The sequence below is a fragment of the Myxocyprinus asiaticus genome, chromosome 6 (assembly GCF_019703515.2).
Source record: "Myxocyprinus asiaticus isolate MX2 ecotype Aquarium Trade chromosome 6, UBuf_Myxa_2, whole genome shotgun sequence".
In the NCBI taxonomy this organism is placed as follows: domain Eukaryota; kingdom Metazoa; phylum Chordata; class Actinopteri; order Cypriniformes; family Catostomidae; genus Myxocyprinus; species Myxocyprinus asiaticus.
In genome coordinates, this window is record NC_059349.1 from 51,880,937 (window position 1) to 51,899,949 (window position 19,013).

Here is a 19,013-nt window from a genome sequence, read left to right on the forward strand (position 1 = left end):
TGCAATGGCAAGATGTATAGTAAAACCGGACTTAAATATTGATCTGTTACTCTTCCACAACTATCATATCCCTATGCTGCCTTTATGTGCTTTTTGGAGCTTCAAAGTTCTGGTCACCATTCACTTGCATTGTATGGACCTACAGAGCTGAAATGTTCTTCTAAAAATCTTCATTTGTGTTCTGCAGAAGAAAGAAAGTCATACACATCTGGGATGGCATGAGGGTGAGTAAATTATGAGAGAATTTTCATTTTTGGGGTTAACTATCCCTTTTAAAAGGTCACACAAACTTAAAAATTAAGGAAGTGACCAGGTGTTTCATCTCATTATGCTATATCAGAAGTGTTTAAGCAACGAGCTGTACTTATTTAGCTTATCGAGCTAATTTTTTTGATTACATTTTTTTTTTTATTACATTTTTTTTTTAATTACAATTTGTTTTTTTTTGTTTTTTTAATCTATGCAATGCCATTACTATCCTGCCGGTGGTGGTATTTACAATTTAGTAACACTAGCTTTTCACTCACTCACATTGAGCATTATTAACAATTTTACTTTAAATCTCTCTTTAAAAAAAAAATTATAATAATAAAAAAATAAATAAAATAAACACAAGCACACTAAACCTCATAAATAGATAAATAACATATTTCAATGTCATGAGAGATGCTTTATGAAAAAAAAATATATATATATATATATATATATATATATATATATATATATATATATATATATATATATGAAACATGAACAATATAAAAAGACTGGACTTTAGTCTTAAAATTTACTTACAGCAACATTTCAAAAAGAGCTGCATTCAACTTGTAGTTTACAAGAAAATCTGAGATATGCTTTCATTCTTTCATCTTTGTTTTTTAACTCATTTATTTCTCATCACACAATAGTAAACTAAAGACACACTAGATGCTTGTTTCAAACACAAGCATAGTATAGTAAAATTGTGTCTTCATAAATGAGTAAAATAAGGTATGTGGTTAAAAGTACTTGATACTTTCATGTTTTGGTCTACAAAATAAATTACATACAGTATACCTCAAATGTGAATTATGATTTTTTTTTTTAAGTATGTTGGTTGACAATGAAAGAGGACACAACTAAAATCTTAAACAATGATGGATTAATCATTAAATCATAACACAAACGTAACCGTTTTGTTCAGGACTATCTTTCTTTGGTTTTTAATAGCAATCCATACATGCTGCTGAAATGATTAACAAACAATATTCATAACGTTACAAAAATCTCAAGCGCTATGTTAATTTATTTTCCAAAAGACAGGAGAAAAAAAAACAAGACAAGAACAGGAACAGGAACAAAAGAAACACATTAGAAACACGTGTTTTACACAGTATAAACAAGTGTAGCGTGAGTTTGGACCCACATCTGTATTCAGTTCTTTGATAGTGCAGTGATTCATGTATATGAAAGTCTCAGATGAGGCAGTTATTGCATTTCACTGCTTTGCTGCCGTAGTCCAAACATTCGGGTCCAATACACTCACAGCAGGCATTATGGAACCAGCGGTACTTTGATCCTCCCATTGACTCACAGTATTGCTTACACTGGCGAATGGACACACAGTCATCAAAGTACACCACCGTACACATGGCATCTGAGGAATGAGAGAGAGACAGGAAGAGATGTGCACGTGCATGTAGAAGATTATTTACGCAAATTTCGGAAGTTGCAGTACATTAAAGTCTTGTTTGGTGCCACTAGTGCCACAAAATTACATGCTTCACTTTAAACGGATTGCTCACCCATAAAGGAAAATTCTCTCATCATTTACTCACTCTCATGCCATCCCAGATGTGTGACTTTCTTTCTTCTGCTGAACATAAACGGAGATTTTTAGTAAAATATTTCAGCTCTGTAGGTCCATACAATGCAAGTGAATGATGGCAGAACTTTAAAGCTCCAAAAAGCACATAAAGGCAGCATGAAAGTAATCCATATGACTCCAGTGTTTAAATCCATGTCTTCAGAAGTGATATGGTAGGTGTGGGTGAGAAAAAGATCAAATTTAAGTCCCTTTTAACTATAAATTCTCCTCCCTGCCCAGTAGGTAGCGATTTGCTCGAAGAATGTGAATCTCCAAAAACAAAAGACGACAATTATAGTTAAAGTGGGCATTTATAGTAAAAAAGACTTAAATATTGATCTGTTTCTTACCCACACTTACACTGATTTTGAAGACATACATTTAACCACTGGAGTCTTATTGATTACTTTTATGCTTCCTTTATGTGCTTTTTGGAGCTTTTTTGGACCCCATTTACTTGCATTGTTTGGACCTACAGAGCTGAGATATTCTTCTAAAAATCTTTATTTGTGTTCAGCATATGGCATGACGGCGAGTAAATCATGATCATTTTTTTATTTTGGGGTGAATATCCCTTTAAAGCATCTCCTATTGTGTTCTGAATAAGAGAGAAATGTATACGAGTTTGGAACGACATGAAGGGGAGTAAATTATGATGGAATTTTCATATTTTTCACAGAATACCAACCACCATGAACGCTGTTACTGGGCAGCGAGATGTTGTGACTCTGACTGTCCAGAGTCTCAAGAAAAGACACAAGATTCTCGTGGTGGGACAGTTCCTCAGCGACGGGGAACGACACAACCATCATATTAATGGGGGTGTCGCCTTCGGTCAGGGCCCGGAAAAGTGACGGGATTGGTCCGTAGAGCTCTTCGACTGTGCTCTTGGAGGTGGCCGGACTGTCGTTGTAATTTCTTGGATTACACATTCCTAATGGAAAGCAGAAATCAAAGAGAGTTTACTTGAGTACACATTTCTACCATGGGAAATGTCAAAACCTCATCAGGAACACTGTGGTTCATACATAATGGAGTAAAAGCCGCTAAAATGTCAACATGACAACATTACAACCAAGTTTTACCACAATTGAAGAATTTAAATACTTTAAAACATGACTGTCAACAGCAGCTAAAATTTGACAGATAAACTGGTGGTAAAGCCGGTAATCAGATAATGGATCAAAGTTTTAATAAGATACAGAACTCTGTGGAGGCCTTGTTTTTTCGCTTTGCTCTGGAGTGACTGCCAGGACAGCTGGTTCAGATTAGGAGAACCATGGCAGGTTCTAGCCCTCAGGAACAACATACTGCTAAAAAGAACTTCTCTCCTACCTCTCTGCAAATAAACAAGTGTTTGGAACAAGAAAAAATCTCTAGAATCTGATAATTTTATGTCCCAATGTTGAGAAATGAATGCCTCATGCCTTATTCGTGTGTGGTTTGCCATGATCTAAACAGGATATCCGTTGAATACACAGAACAACAGAAAAACCAAAGGCAGAAGTGGCTTCTAAAGTATGCTTTTTTCCCCCAAACTGTCTGATTCTCTTCTTAAAAAACTGCTTTATTTTTACTGCGCTCAGGTATGGTACTAAACTATGGTAATAAACTTCTATAGGGAGGATAACACAAGTAGGCTGGCAAAAGATTATCTTACATGAGAGTATCTGGACTGCTTCATTTCACACTTTATATTGCTGTCAGAGGAGTGAAAGTCAACACTCTTGTCCTCCACAAACTTGTCCTAATATTTACTCTCACTTGCCTGGGAATGAGCCAAGCCATTTAACATAATCTGAGTCTCTTTAGTTTAGAGTTTCGGCTCAATTCTTAATAACACTTATAATCAGTCTAAATAATAACATAAATTCAGTTCTTAATAATCAGTGGTTGTGCATTGACCAACTGTGGGATGTATGTTTAAGCATTAAGTAGTTAATTGTTACTTAATTTCAAATAATTATGTACTGAATGTGTTAATTCTGTGTAGTGAATGTGTGTTGATTCAAAGTACTGAATGTGTGTTGATTCAGAGAACTGAATGTGTGTTGATTCAGAGAACTGAATGTGTGTTGATTCAGAGAACTGAATGTGTGTTGATTCAGAGTACTGAATGTGTGTTGATTCAGAGAACTGAATGTGTGTTGATTCAGAGTACTGAATGTGTGTTGATTCAAAGTACTGAATGTGTGTTGATTCAGAGAACTGAATGTGTGTTGATTCAGAGAACTGAATGTGTGTTGATTCAAAGTACTGAATGTGTGTTGATTCAAAGTACTGAATGTGTGTTGATTCAGAGAACTGAATGTGTGTTGATTCAGAGTACTGAATGTGTGTTGATTCAAAGTACTGAATGTGTGTTGATTCAGAGAACTGAATGTGTGTTGATTCAGAGTACTGAATGTGTGTTGATTCAAAGTACTGAATGTGTGTTGATTCAGAGAACTGAATGTGTGTTGATTCAGAGAACTGAATGTGTGTTGATTCAGAGAACTGAATGTGTGTTGATTCAAAGTACTGAATGTGTGTTGATTCAAAGTACTGAATGTGTGTTGATTCAGAGAACTGAATGTGTGTTGATTCAGAGTACTGAATGTGTGTTGATTCAGAGAACTGAATGTGTGTTGATTCAAAGTACTGAATGTGTGTTGATTCAGAGAACTGAATGTGTGTTGATTCAGAGTACTGAATGTGTGTTGATTCAAAGTACTGAATGTGTGTTGATTCAGAGAACTGAATGTGTGTTGATTCAGAGAACTGAATGTGTGTTGATTCAGAGAACTGAATGTGTGTTGATTCAAAGTACTGAATGTGTGTTGATTCAGAGAACTGAATGTGTGTTGATTCAGAGTACTGAATGTGTGTTGATTCAGAGAACTGAATGTGTGTTTATTCAGAGTACTGAATGTGTGTTGATTCAAAGTACTGAATGTGTGTTGATTCAGAGAACTGAATGTGTGTTTATTCAGAGAACTGAATGTGTGTTTATTCAGAGAACTGAATGTGTGTTGATTCAAAGTACTGAATGTGTGTTGATTCAAAGTACTGAATGTGTGTTGATTCAGAGTACTGAATGTGTGTTGATTCAGAGAACTGAATGTGTGTTTATTCAGAGAACTGAATGTGTGTTGATTCAGAGTACTGAATGTGTTTATTCAGAGTACTGAAGGTGTGTTGATTCAGAGAACTGAACGTGTGTTGATTCAGAGAACTGAATGTGTGTTGATTCAGAGTACTGAATGTGTGTTGATTCAAAGTACTGAATGTGTGTTTATTCAGAGTACTGAAGGTGTGTTGATTCAGAGAACTGAACGTGTGTTGATTCAGAGAACTGAATGTGTGTTGATTCAGAGTACTGAATGTGTGTTGATTCAGAGTACTGAATGTGTGTTGATTCAGAGTACCAAATGTGTGTTGATTCAGAGTACTGAATGTGTGTTGATTTTAAATACTGAATGTGTGTTGATTTTAAATACTGAATGTGTGTTGATTTTAAATACTGAATGTGTGTAGATTCAGAGTACTGAATATGTGTAGATTCAGAATATTGAATGTGTGTAGATTCAGAGTACCAAATGTGTGTTGATTTTAAATACTAAATGTGTGTTGATTCAAAGTACTGAATGTGTGTTGATTTTAAATACTGAATGTGTGTTTCTTCAGAGTACTGAAGGTGTGTTGATTTTAAATACTGAATGTGTGTTGATTCTGAGTACTGAATGTGTGCTGATTCAGAGAACTGAATGTGTTTTGAATCAAAGCACTGAATGTGAATTGATTCTTACATGAGAGTATCTGGACTGCTTCATTTCACACTTTATATTGCTGTCAGAGGAGTGAAAGTCAACACTCTTGTCCTCCACAAACTTGTCCTAATATTTACTCTCACTTGCCTGGGAATGAGCCAAGCCATTTAACATAATCTGAGTCTCTTTAGTTTAGAGTTTCGGCTCAATTCTTAATAACACTTATAATCAGTCTAAATAATAACATAAATTCAGTTCTTAATAATCAGTGATTGTGCATTGACCAACTGTGGGATGTATGTTTAAGCATTAAGTAGTTAATTGTTACTTAATTTCAAATAATTATGTACTGAATGTGTTAATTCTGTGTAGTGAATGTGTGTTGATTCAGAGTACTGAATGTGTGTTGATTCAGAGTACTGAATGTGTGTTGAATCAGAGTACTGAATGTGTACTGATTCAAAGTACTGAATGTGTGTTTATTCTGAGTACTGAAAATGTTGATTCAGAGTACTGAATGTGTATTGATTTTAAATACTGAATGTGTGTTTATTCTGAGTAATAAATGTATGTTGATTCAGAACTGAATGTGTGATGATTTTATATACTGAATGTGTGTTTATTCTGAGTACTGAATGTATTGATTCAGAGTACTGAATGTGTGTTGATTTTAAATACTGAATGTGTGTTTATTCTGAGTACTGAATATGCTGATTCAGAGGACTATTTGTTGATTAAGAATACTGAACTGTGTATTACTTGTGAGTACTGAATGTGTGATGATTCTGAATAGCCAACTGAATGTGTGTGTTTATTCTAAGCACGGAATGTTCATTGATTTTAAATATTTAATATATGTTTATTTTAAGTACTGAATGTGTATTATTTGTGAGTACTGAATGTGTATTGATTCAGTAAACTGAATTTGTGTTGATTTTGAGTACTGAATGCATGTTGATTATGAGTAATGAATGTGTGTTGACTCAGAGTACTGAATGTATTTTGATTTTGAGTGATGAATATGTATTGATTCCAAGTATTGTATGTGTAAAGCACCAATTGTGTTTAATTATAAAACTTACCTACACAGTCGCAGCACTCCTCCCAGAGAGAACTCAAACACAACATACACTCTTTACAACACGAACAGTTTCCCTCCGCCGGCCGGCACTGACAAAGCCCCTACACACACATACACACACACACACACATAAAATACATTCTGAAAAGATAAACATACAGGGGGAAAGTTACACAACGTGAATGAAGACTAGCTTACATAAAAATGTGCCATGTGCACCATATCTGACATCCAAACACACACGTTATAGAGACCAGTGTGTGACTGCACAAAATAACTGTGAACATAAACTTTTAGAACTCTTTCAGTCAAATGAAACCACACAAAGAGAAAAGGAATACTTAAACCAGGGTTATTGTAATTTAGAATTTTTAATGTTTTTATTGCTTTATTTTCAATTTGTCCTTTAAATTTAGTTTAGTTGCTTTTAGTGTTGTTTAGAGTTTTTTTGTTGTCAATGTTCAATACGTTAATTTTTTCAATATATTTATATTTAGTATATTTTATAGTTTTAATATTGTACAATCAATAAACCACGTGATAAGATGCACGGATTGACGGTCTCAGACACGGAGGCAACTGAGATTCGTCCTCCGCCACCCAAATTGCCATTATTGACTGAATACATAAACAATCAGTGTTCAAAACGATGTCCTTACCTTACCCCGATCCACTATGGTAAGCCTATAAAAATTATTTGTATTTTGAGCTGTCGGTTCGATTTGCCGTGAAATAGCTGGCTTATGTTGTTCATCCTTACATCATCACGTCATGTCCTCGCACACAGCAAAGAAATGGCCGCTGTCTCATGTTCTGGCTGGAGAAATTAACTATGCAGTTCAGCAACACTCACACAATTAAGGACAGCATCGCTGCAGTCTGGATGGATGTTTATCTGTTATCCGTTTGGCAAAGTTATTTACCTGCTATAATGCTTGGATATGTTTTCTGGTAGGTTTGTTAAAGCTTACATTGCTTGTCATGCTTTTATGAATCGAACATTACTCGTGTGTTAACCGATCGTGTTGTATCTATGTTGTCCGGTAAAGTTACTGTGATATGTCTAATATGAAGTCTTCTGAAATGGACTTCTTGTAATTGTTATATTGCATATTTAAGCATATTATTTTTATGTTTAATAAAGTATATTTTATCCCCATCATTTTTGAATCCTCGTTTTATGTTTTTAGTTTACGGTGTTATTGTGTGCATTGCATAGACATACTATTGTAGTAACTGAGGCTGGACAATATAATATAAAAACAATTAAGTCTTCTATTGAACTCGTATCAGCCATATCACGAGTTTAACCTTTTAAATTGAATATTGTAGTACAATTCTTAAATAATCATATTAACATATACTGGTGGTGGCTGAGGAGAGTCCCCTGTTCTCTATTTAAAAGTGCTTTGAGTATGGTGTCAGAAAAGCGATTTAAGTGTAAAATTCATTCAAATATGTAAATACGAGAGTTATCTTCATCAAAGCAAGTAATATTTACGTTTCTAATGTTTAATAATATAACATAATATCAACATGAAAATAGCACGTTATGACTCCAGCACCAGTCATGATCACACACGGGCGATGTCCAGTTAAACTCAAATTGGGAGATTAATCCGCCAGAAGGGCAGTGCCAGAACATGACTGACATAATGTATTCTTCTGCAAATTGCTTGCAATTTTAAGTTTCAACCACAGATGTCATTTGAGAGCACAAAGTTACGTAGTGCAGCTTCAAACATGGGGAAAAACCCCCAAAAAGAAACAGAGCTACAAACTGTTCCATGCTGGAAAATATGTCAAATCACCCGGCAGAGAAGGGAAAAGAGTCACCAAAACCTGGGACACATTTAGAGTTGTAATTACAGAGAAAACAGTAGCACAGCTGAATGAAGGGGGAACGTGCTAATTTGGCTCTCTGCGTTTCGTGTTTTGCCAACCGTTGCGAGGAGGGGGTCAACTTCCAGATGTATGCATGTGTGTATGAGTGTGTGCCATTAAAACTGAAAGTTCAGGAGAAGAAAAGTGAGTTACAAAAGAAATGCAATAAAGCGACTACAAACCTAATACCTGAATACACACGTGGGCCAGATACTTCCAAAAGAAACAAGCCCAGACAATTCCTCATCTCTGGCTAGTTCCTTTTAGTTCAGAGATTTGTGTGTGCAATTTTCATGCATTCCTTAAAAGTAGTATTGAGCAAGCAGCATAAAAGCTTTGAATTAATTCAGCACATGACACTGGAAATTCTTGCTGTATGCAGGGATGGATTATGGCTCATCATGACCTTTTTCCACTGCTCCACAGTCCAATCTTAATGCTCCCTAGCAAATTGAAGTCGTTTTTTTCCGATTAGCCTCACTGACAAGCGTCTTTCTTGTGGCCACACAGCTGTTTAGTCCAAATCCTGTAAGTTCTCGTCGCATTTTGCGTGTGGAAATGCTCTTACTTTCACTATTAAACATAGCTGTGAGTTCTACTGTTGATTTTTTACAATATGACTTCAAGCATTTTAGTGATCTCCGATCACGATCATTCAAGTTTTTTTCCGACCACATTTCTTCCGCGAAGCTGACGGTTCACCACTATACTTCCAGGTTTTAATAATGTGTTGGACAGTTCTTAACACAATTCCAGTGATTTCAGAAATCTCCTTACTTGTTTTCTTTGCTTGATGCAGGCCAATAATTTGCCCTTTCTGAAACACAGTAACATCTTTTCCACGACCACGGGATTCATCTTCCGATATGGTTCTTTAAGAAATGAGAAGCTACACACTGCATCAGTGAGGGTTAAAAGAATTGTTGAAACATATTAATCACTGCAATAATGATCCAATCATAGGCTCTTAAGTATCTGCTTATTTAAATCCAAACGGCACTCTTTTTGTTGTTGTTGTTGTTGGCCAGGCAGCGTACTTGAAAATACTCAATTATGCATACAAAAAACAAGCATGTAACAAAATGTGTAATACATTTTTAAACGTGCATATATTTCTTCCTCGCACTGCCATATCTTTTCTAACTCATCTGATTTATGGGGTGCGTTCCATTCAGATGTGATCATACCTACACCCTATTTCCTTCAAAGACTTTACCCTACTTTGTGAGAGCTTCGAGTGGCTGAAAGGTGTGGAGCTTATAAATAGTGGTCATTTGGTCATTTTATTGGAAATTCAGTATGGAACGACCCTACAGCTTGACTACCATTATTATTCTCCCATTAAAAAAGCCCTGTGAAGGCATCATTTAAACCAAAATCCCCTAGACTACATTATATTGACAGAACATTTAAATGATCTAAGAGTCTGTTTTGGAATGTTCGTGATTTCAAACTTCAGCAGTCAAAACTTACACACAAATCTGTTTTAGATGCTCTCTTCTTTCTTTCTTTCTTTCTCTTACTGTAAGACCTGTAAAAAATTTTACCTTCAAACATTTAAAACTATTTTAAACTTTCAGACAAGGTTTTGTCATACCAACATTATAGTTTGTCTTGACCACATTTATGTATCTAGTTAAATCAGTACTTTTGTACCACACAAAATAAAATGTCAATATCTTCTTTTTCCCAGCCACCTAAGCCCAGCTAATTTTTGTAATGTACGGCAAACATGCAGTTATAGCAATTAATAGTATAATAAACGTTTTTGTTTAACAAGCACTTTTCATACAAACGATAAAGCTGAACCCTATAAACCTAGCTTATGACATAACAGTCAAAAAATTTTCTTTTTTAAAACCTATTTAAACAGATTTTTCTATAATGACATTTTAAATAAGCACGTTGCTTCAATTCAATAAATACTCATTTTGAAATAACAGTAACAATATAAACGTTATTTTTCATTTTACTTTATCAAAATCAGCAAAGATTTCACAGTAAAAAGACGGGTGCATCACAATATGGAATTTATATTACAAGGTCTTCTACTTCCAGAACAGGAAGTAGTCTACTTTCACCAGGAGGCAGTAGACTTCTAGTACACTGCATACAACAGGTTTTTCAGCAAGGTTTTGATCATGTTTATGATTTAGAGGCTTTAGAAAGTCATGTATTGTAGGGTTAAAGAGTGTCTCAAAATTTTGTATCTGAATCAGGAAGGCAAAATGGTCCTTTAAGAGGGCTGGGGGCCATCATAGTCACAGGGTCCTATTGAGAGGGCCTTCAATAAGCTGTGGGGCCCACATATTAAAACATATACAAACAGTTGTTTTTAAGGTTGATGGGCTACAAGACCTTGCAGCCCAGTGTCCCCTGGTAGTCAAGGACCCCCTGGCACTGGCCCCACTGGCCCAGTCCGTAATACACCTATTGCGTAACTGATGGCTTTCATTTGAAAAAGACACGACTCTGCATAGCTGTGAAATGAATGGATGCTCAACAAATTTTGAAATCAGTCTTTGCTCTGACTTTTCTATAACGCACTTAAGATTCAACAATTAAAAGCTGAATTTCTTGAATAAAGAAATGTAGAGCAGGGTAATCTTAATTTTATATATATATATATATATAAAATATTTTTAAATAAGCATTAAAAAAATTTTTTTTTAAATGTTATTAATATTTGAAAAACTTTTGTCCACCAAATCAAAGTCAGGTGGTGTAACCAAGATGTTGTCATGTGACACAAAAAAAAAAAAAAGAAAAAAAAAAGAAAGAAAAATCAATTAAACAGAGTGGAGACCCTCATGATTGTGTGTGAAGTTTAGAAAAAAATCTATTTGGATATTTTTATTAAAAGGCACATTTTGTTCAGGTCAAACGGAGTAACCCAAAGAAAACGTCTTGATATGTTACTTGTAAAATATATATTTTTACCTTGAAAAACATGCTTGAAAACATTTTAAAAATGAATGATTGAATGATTGAATGAAGTCTGCTTGAAATCAAAATTGGCCGCATTTTCTTTTCTAAATAAATATTCTTGGTCTAACTGTTCACTTTTATTCCAAATAGTAATAAGTGCTAAAATGGTACTGTCTACTTAAGAATAGCAGCAGTTCAGTGAGAGTCACACAGACGTGTTTTGATTGAGTGCACATTAACACGAGAGTGGTTGCATGACTTCTTTACAGCATCCATTCTTTTGTGTGATTATAAATAATTGTTTCTGACTGTAAAGAATAGAAAGGGCATTAAAAAAGACATTATTTAAAGACAAACAGATTGTGTGGATCTCATCTTTGAAAACTTTACACAGTACGAGTCAAACCAAACTTTAATCTCATCATGCAGTAAAAAGGATCTCGGTGCTGAACTCTTTCACCACTATTCTTCTCAATCACTGGTGAGTGAAATCTCAACATTTACCAACCAGTGGCTAATCACAGACATTTTTAGTAACAGAGCGCAAAATAAAAGCATACAGGGGAAAGTGTTTGTGCTGCTGGAGTGAGAAAGTGCTCTTGACGGGACGTGTGCTGCCTTGCCCACAAAGCATTCATCTGTGACTGAAACAACCGCAGCCGCCACACCCACAGACACACAGCTGACAGTACACAGTATACACACACAGACAATTTTGTAAAAACACTTAAATAAATTCTCTCTTTTTCCTTTTTATTATTTTAGTAACAAAACAGGAGGGACTCGAGCCATATACACATAAACCCTCCTATTGCGTTCAGGTCATTTTTGACCCGGGAGAGGTAGATAATAATTTTTAAATACCACATTGTTTTTAGTATGAGAACCAAACTTCGGGACTTTGCCAAGACTATCAAAATACACACAATCATTTTTTTATTTAATTTTATTTTTTGCTGATTTTTTAATACAATTGTTTAAGAGATATAACCATTATTTATTTATTTATTTATTTATTTTTACATATTTTGCATTCGCGGGTCAATTTTGACCCGGGCATCTATTGTGGCTTTACACGTGATATTATGTAAATTTTTTTGTACATCTATGAATTTGATTTTTACTTATAAGCACTTCACTTATATTTAGCCTCTTTCCCATACTCTCTCACACACTTTTTTGTCTCTCACTGGGATCTTGTTTACAAACACACACACACACATACACGTACAGTCATGCACACACACATACACACACACACACAGTCACACACATACACACACATTCCTGTACAAAACAGACATGACAGATGTAACAAACATAACAAATGCACTAAATCAAAGGTACTACTGTCTAAAGGGGGTGTGGCCAGAGCAAAAGTTCATGCACACATTAGTCTTGATAGGGCTTGAAAGAGGAAATTGTTCATATTTTACTCTGCAGCCATCTGATGCAGAACCAGCTTACAGTATACTCACACATCAACATTCAACAGTTCATGCAAGTAAAACATAGTAAAGAAGTATTCATGTAATACTTGAGTTGTACAGTTGTTTTGATGATGTTTAGTTGAAAATTAATATGTTGATTTCATCACTTTTGACCACCAAGTTGTATTGAGCAGTTATGAGTAATAGGAAATTCATTCAAATTACAAGTAATTCTCAGATTAGATGTTAATATGAATTATATATTACGTCATATTTAGATAAAATTTCACAGAAATGTTGATAAAAAAGATGTCTTCACATGTATCACACTGGTTGTGCTGAAGTTAATGTATATTTTGAAATGTCAAAGAATTTCTACATTTTATTATTTAAAAAAAAAAAAAAAGGCATATTAATGAATAAGTTTATTTTTGTCAGTTAACATGCTAAAAATATAAATCTTTTTACATGTATGAACAGTTAAGGATCTATTCATGACTTACAATATAGTTTTAGATGAAAAAATCAGGTTATGAATGATTTATAATCTTGAATTCCACCGGGTCAAAATTGACCCGCCAATGCAAAAGGAGGGTTAAACACAATGGGAGTTAAAAATAATAATTTTAAGATTTACTCCATTAAATTTAATTGAGTAATCTTAAAACAATAAAAAAGATTAAATATATATATATATATACATTTTTTTTTTGTATTATTTAAGTTTAATTCATTTTTTTTATTAACACCTATAAATCTGATTAAAACAAAATTTGAAATCGAAATGCGTAAATTTAAAAAATAGGCTAAAATATAGTTTTGAGTGTAGTGAACAGAATATCAGAGACTTGGGCCCATAAGCAACCTCCAAGCAACCACCTAGGATACCCTAGCAACACCCTAGCAACTGCCTAGCAACATACCTTAGACACCCTAGCAACCACAAAGAACACCTTAGCAACCACCAAGACCACAATGGCAACCACCTAGCCTTTCCATCCATCAGTGCGGCAGGTTTTTTTTAAATTGTTTATTCATGAAACATCATTAACATCCTGTGTTTATCCCTCAGACAGACTGCTCATGCTTAAAAACCTTCTTGAGTCACTGACGCCTGCCTCTCTCTCTCTCATCCTCACACTAGACTAGAGTAAACACAGTGGTGTCTTTGAAAAGGGAAGAGAGAGATAAAGCTAACATTAGATTTACATCAGACAAACTATTCTTCAAGAAACATTTTAAGAAAGAAGGAACAAGGTGCTTCACTGTAAGGTGCTGTAGTAAATGCTGTAGTGTATAAGATTGAAACTTTGATATTTACCATGGTACTTAAATATTAACATATTAATATAATATACTGTAATTCATATGGTATTTACATGGTAGGCTTCCACAAAGTATTTCACAAAATATCATGGTAACGCTTTAGCAATAAATAAATAAATAAATAAAAAATCATGATATAATGGTATTACAATAGTGCCATGTCAAAAACAAAACATGGCATTATCATGGTAAATGTCCAAAAAGCATGCTATATAGCTGTTCAGGTTATAGTAACAAAAAACTAAAACAAAAAAAGGAAGACAATTAGCATTTACGAGCCTTAGGAATTTCCTATGCGGTTTTTTTTTTTAGAATAGGGATCTTCGAATTATGAGTAAAATGAGGTCTGTGGTTAAAAAGACTTGAAAAAATGCACGTTTATGTTCTAGAACATTAATTACACACAGTCAAACTTCAAACGTCAATTTTGAAGCTACTGTGTCTTTAAAAAAATCACAATGCTAATTAAGGACTACAACTACCATGAGCATGTGAGCTATAATGCTTCACACAATGGAGGACTGTTGTAGTCCTTATTTAGCGACATGTTAGCAAAGTACATTTTTAAACAACACAACAGCTTCAAAATCCACAATTTAGGTATGACTCTGTGTAATTTATGTTTTAGAATATAATGTGAAAGTCTCTTTAAGTTGTTTTTACCATAGGTCTTATTTTACTCGCTATTCGAAAATCCCTAGTATAAAAATGCATAGGAAATTCCCGAGGGAACCCATGGTGAATTAGTCTTCCGGGTTTGCCAATGCCTACAAACTGACGTAACGGCTGAACAGCTCTATTACCATGGTACTATATCTAAAATGACATGGTTACACCATGGTACATGTAAATAAAAGTTATTTTTGTGCTATGTCCAAAAATCATGGTACCTTTTAACACCTTTTTGTTAGTGGAGACATATTTGGATCTACGTTTGAAATGAGCAATTCTGAGCTACAAAAAAACAAAAAATGTCAAAGATGTAAAGAACACAGAGTTTGTTTAAAGCAGTCATTACGCTTCAGGGAAAAAAAGATCCAATATAACATTAGTAACACCCAGTTACCCTTAAACACTGGGCATGCTGAATGTTTCTGCAGTGGAGAGCATGCAAATATGGAAGAATAGTGTGAAAATATTACTCAGTTTGCATTAAAAACAAAACCTTTAGTGTGAAATTGTATTATTTCAATAGTTTGCGCATTGGTCCAGTTGTGATAAATTAGTGCAGCATCCTGCTGTCTCTTACCTGAAGCAGACATTTGCTGACATCACTGGCACACAGGGCTTTGTTACAGCCGTTGATGACGGTCAGTCCAGACAGAAGGAATAACAGAGAGATCAGGACAGGACAGAGAGAGAGAGCCGGCCGCATCTTGACCAAAACTCTACACACCTGTGTTATCACCAGAGACATAAAACATACTCAGTAATGCCTGACCTTCTTTACATACTGCATTGAAATTCCTTAAAGGAATGTTCCGGATTCAATACAAATTAAGCTTAATCGACAGCACTTGTTGCATAATGTTGATTACCAAAGTTTTTTTTTTTTTTTTTTTACTCGACCCTCATTTATTAAAAAAAAAAAAATAAAATAAAAATGGCTTACCGGCTTTACGTCATCATGACAACAAAATTGTAATATTGGATATAACTTTACACAGATAAGGTTAGGAAGCAATTTTATTACTCTAAAGTCATGCTAACATGTATAATGTTTTAGTATCGTGGCTATACTTTTAAAACAGTGAGTATTTTAACGATTACGAACTCGCCCCATTCACTTTCATTATAAGTGCCTTATTGTAACCGTGATTATTATTATATTTTTAAATAAATGAGGCCCGAGTTGAAATAATTTTTTTGTGGTACTAATCAAAATTATGCGACAAATGCTGTCGACTGAGCTGAACTTGTATTGAACCCGGAATATTCCTTTAAGAAACTGGATGTGATGTACTGGATGTGTGTTATGCAAGTACAATAACGTGATTATTATTGTTATTGTAGTAACACTTTATAACATTTAATTAAAAGACATCAACAAAGATTATATACACTTATCATATCAGTAGTTTAAGTCTATTAAAATATAAATATTATGTATAGTAAAATTATATTTATTATGTGTATATATATATCACATAAATAAATATATATTAAAAATATAAAAAAATATGAATATATATTAATAAATGAATTGTTAGGGTGGCCTGGTTAGCTCAGCGAGTATTGACGCTGACTACCACCCCTGGAGTCATGAGTTCGAATCCAGGGTGTGCTGAGTGACTCCAGCCAGGTCTCCTAAGCAACCAAATTGGTCCGGTTGCTAGGGAGGGTAGAGTCACATGGGGTAACCTCCTCGTGGTCGCGATTAGTGGTTCTCGTTCTCAATGGGGCGTGTGGTAAGTTGTGCGTGGATCGCGGAGAGTAGCATGAGCCTCCACATGCTGTGAGTCTCCGCGGTGTCATGCACAGCGAGTCACGTGATAAGATGTGCGGATTGACGGTCTCAGAAGCGGAGGCAACTGAGACCTGTCCTCCGACACCCAGATTGAGGTGAGTAACAGTGCCACCACGAGGACCTACTAAGTAGTGGGAATTGGACATTCCAAATTGGGGAGAAAAGTGGATAAATAAAAATAAAAAAAGTAAACAAAAAAAGAATTGTTAAGTATTATATTATGCAATGTTTGTTGGACAAGGAAATTTATTATAAAGTATGCAGGTATGACAACCATAAAATTGCCAGATCTTGAAAGCAGTGGCGGTTCTGGGGGGGGAGGCCCGAAGACAGACACCTGGCCCCCCCTTGTGCCCACCCACTCACAGACCCCCCCGCCCATTGAAAAAAATCCTGGCACCGTCCTTGCTTGCTTATTAAATTTCTACGTTTGTTTTTACCATGCTTACAAAATATACTGTGGTACAGCGATACAGTTCCATGGTACAGTGTTGGCGTCAGATTGATATGAATGATTACTACCGTGGTAATAAATACAAAATTTGCAAATTACAGCTTGTGCTGTTTTATGTTTTAAAAAGGAGAAAATGAAATTACTAAAGGTCACACTACATACAGTATTATGTAACCTGGTAACACTTTACAATAAGGTTACCATTAGTTAACAACATTAGTTAACATGAACTAACAATGAACAATACTTTTACAGAATTGTTTAATCTTCAAAATGTCAAAATATAGTAATAAATAAAAATAAATGTGTGTATGTTAACATTAGTTAATGCGCTATGAACTAACAATAAACTACTGTATTATATTAACTAGCATAAAAAAGATTAATAAATGCTGTGAAAAATACATTATTCATTTTTAGTTCATAATACCTAATGCTTTAAATAGTGTTAACGATAGAACCTTATTGTAAAATGTTACCTGTAAATTAATTACAGATTCACGCAGAACAATAGTGTGAAACTTGTTGCACTGTTGAACACTCTTTCACCCATTAAATACACAGACACAAAGAAAAGCTTGAACGTGCCACACGGACATATAATAATAGACGCCTAAAAACGCTCACAGACACCCCAAAAGCGCATTATGTTTCTTGACCGCACAAATGACGCCAAAAACACGATGCATTATCACGTCACAGTTCTTGGATACGTCACAGCTTTAGATGCGTAAGGTAAATAAAGCACGCATACTTACTGTATTTCTTTGAAGCTATCTCGTTACTTCCCTTTAGTTTTCGACTTTCTCTCATATGGACCTCTTGTCTTGGCCCCTTTTACTCACAACAGAAACGGGACCGGGTTTTGATTAATAGAAACACAATAAGTAGAATGGCGATTAGCGTTACCGTCGAAAACAAAAATGGGCGTAGCTTAGCGTCCTGGGCAGTCGCTGATTGGTCAGGTAAAATAAGTCTAAACAATAATTGTCATATATTTAAGTTAAGTTTAAGTTAAAATTAAGCAATTCCATTATTCACGTATAAATGATTGTTCAGAACTAGAACGCAACATAAGTCCAACGTAAATGACGTTGTCATGTGATATCTGTTACTTTTGTCAGCGCTGGTGAGCATGGACCAATCACATACGTTTGTGATTACTGAAAAAGCTTCTTTTGAAAAATAGTTTGCTTAGGATTGCTTGACCGACTTAAAACATGATTGTTTTATCTCAGGCACCAGTACATGAACATTTTAGATTTTAATGGTTATAATTTTTAGTGCATACATTTTTTAAGAAGACAAAAAATATCCAGAGATTTGAATGTGGTTTAATGGAGCTTAATGGCACCATTCTCTCACAGGACTTAATGACTACAGACCCATCGCTCTGACGTCTGTGGTCATGAAGTCATTTGAGAGACTGGTGTTTGACCACCTGAAGGACATCACTGAACCCTTTCTGGATCCCCTTCAAGTTACTTATGGAACAAACAGGTCTGTGGATGATGCAGTCAACATGGGACTGCATCATATCCTGCAACATCTGGACAGACCAGGGACAAATGCAAGGATCGTTTTTGTGGACTTCAGTTCGGCTTTCAACACCATCATCCCAGCTATTCTCCAGAATAAATTACACCAACTCTCTGTTCCCACGTCTATCTGTCAGTGGATCACCAGCTTTCTGACAGATAGGAAATTCACTTCCAGCACCTGTACGATCAGCACTGGTGCTCCCCAGTGATGTGTGCTCTCCCCACTACTCTTCTCCCTGTACACAAATGACTGCACCACCAATGACCCACCTGTCAAGCTCCTGAAGTTTGCAGATGACACTAATGT

The 19,013-nt window shown here is 35.0% G+C and overlaps 1 protein-coding gene across 1 annotated transcript; it reads right to left on the minus strand.

The window, feature by feature from the left end:
- Positions 1–768: 768 nt before the first annotated feature.
- LOC127442529 (twisted gastrulation protein homolog 1-A-like) lies at positions 769–18,091 on the minus strand. The gene is made up of 5 exons (XM_051700635.1): positions 17,924–18,091; positions 15,494–15,640; positions 6,678–6,777; positions 2,535–2,780; positions 769–1,636 (listed from the first exon to the last, which is right to left on the minus strand). Exons 2-5 carry the CDS (start codon positions 15,617–15,619, stop codon positions 1,455–1,457), a joined length of 654 nt encoding a protein of 217 aa, XP_051556595.1. The 5' UTR covers positions 15,620–15,640; positions 17,924–18,091; the 3' UTR covers positions 769–1,454.
- Between the last annotated feature and the right edge of the window lie 922 nt (positions 18,092–19,013).

Excerpts from the sequence above, each read along its gene's own strand:
- LOC127442529 (XM_051700635.1), bottom strand. The coding sequence starts at position 15,619 with ATGCGGCCGGCTCTCTCTCTCTGTCCTGTCCTGATCTCTCTGTTATTC. Across the intron at positions 2,781-6,677 it reads GGAGTGCTGCGACTGTGTAG|GAATGTGTAATCCAAGAAAT; the intron begins GTAAGTTTTATA and ends GCTTTCCATTAG. Across the intron at positions 1,637-2,534 it reads CAGTAACAGCGTTCATGGTG|ATGCCATGTGTACGGTGGTG; the intron begins GTTGGTATTCTG and ends CTCATTCCTCAG.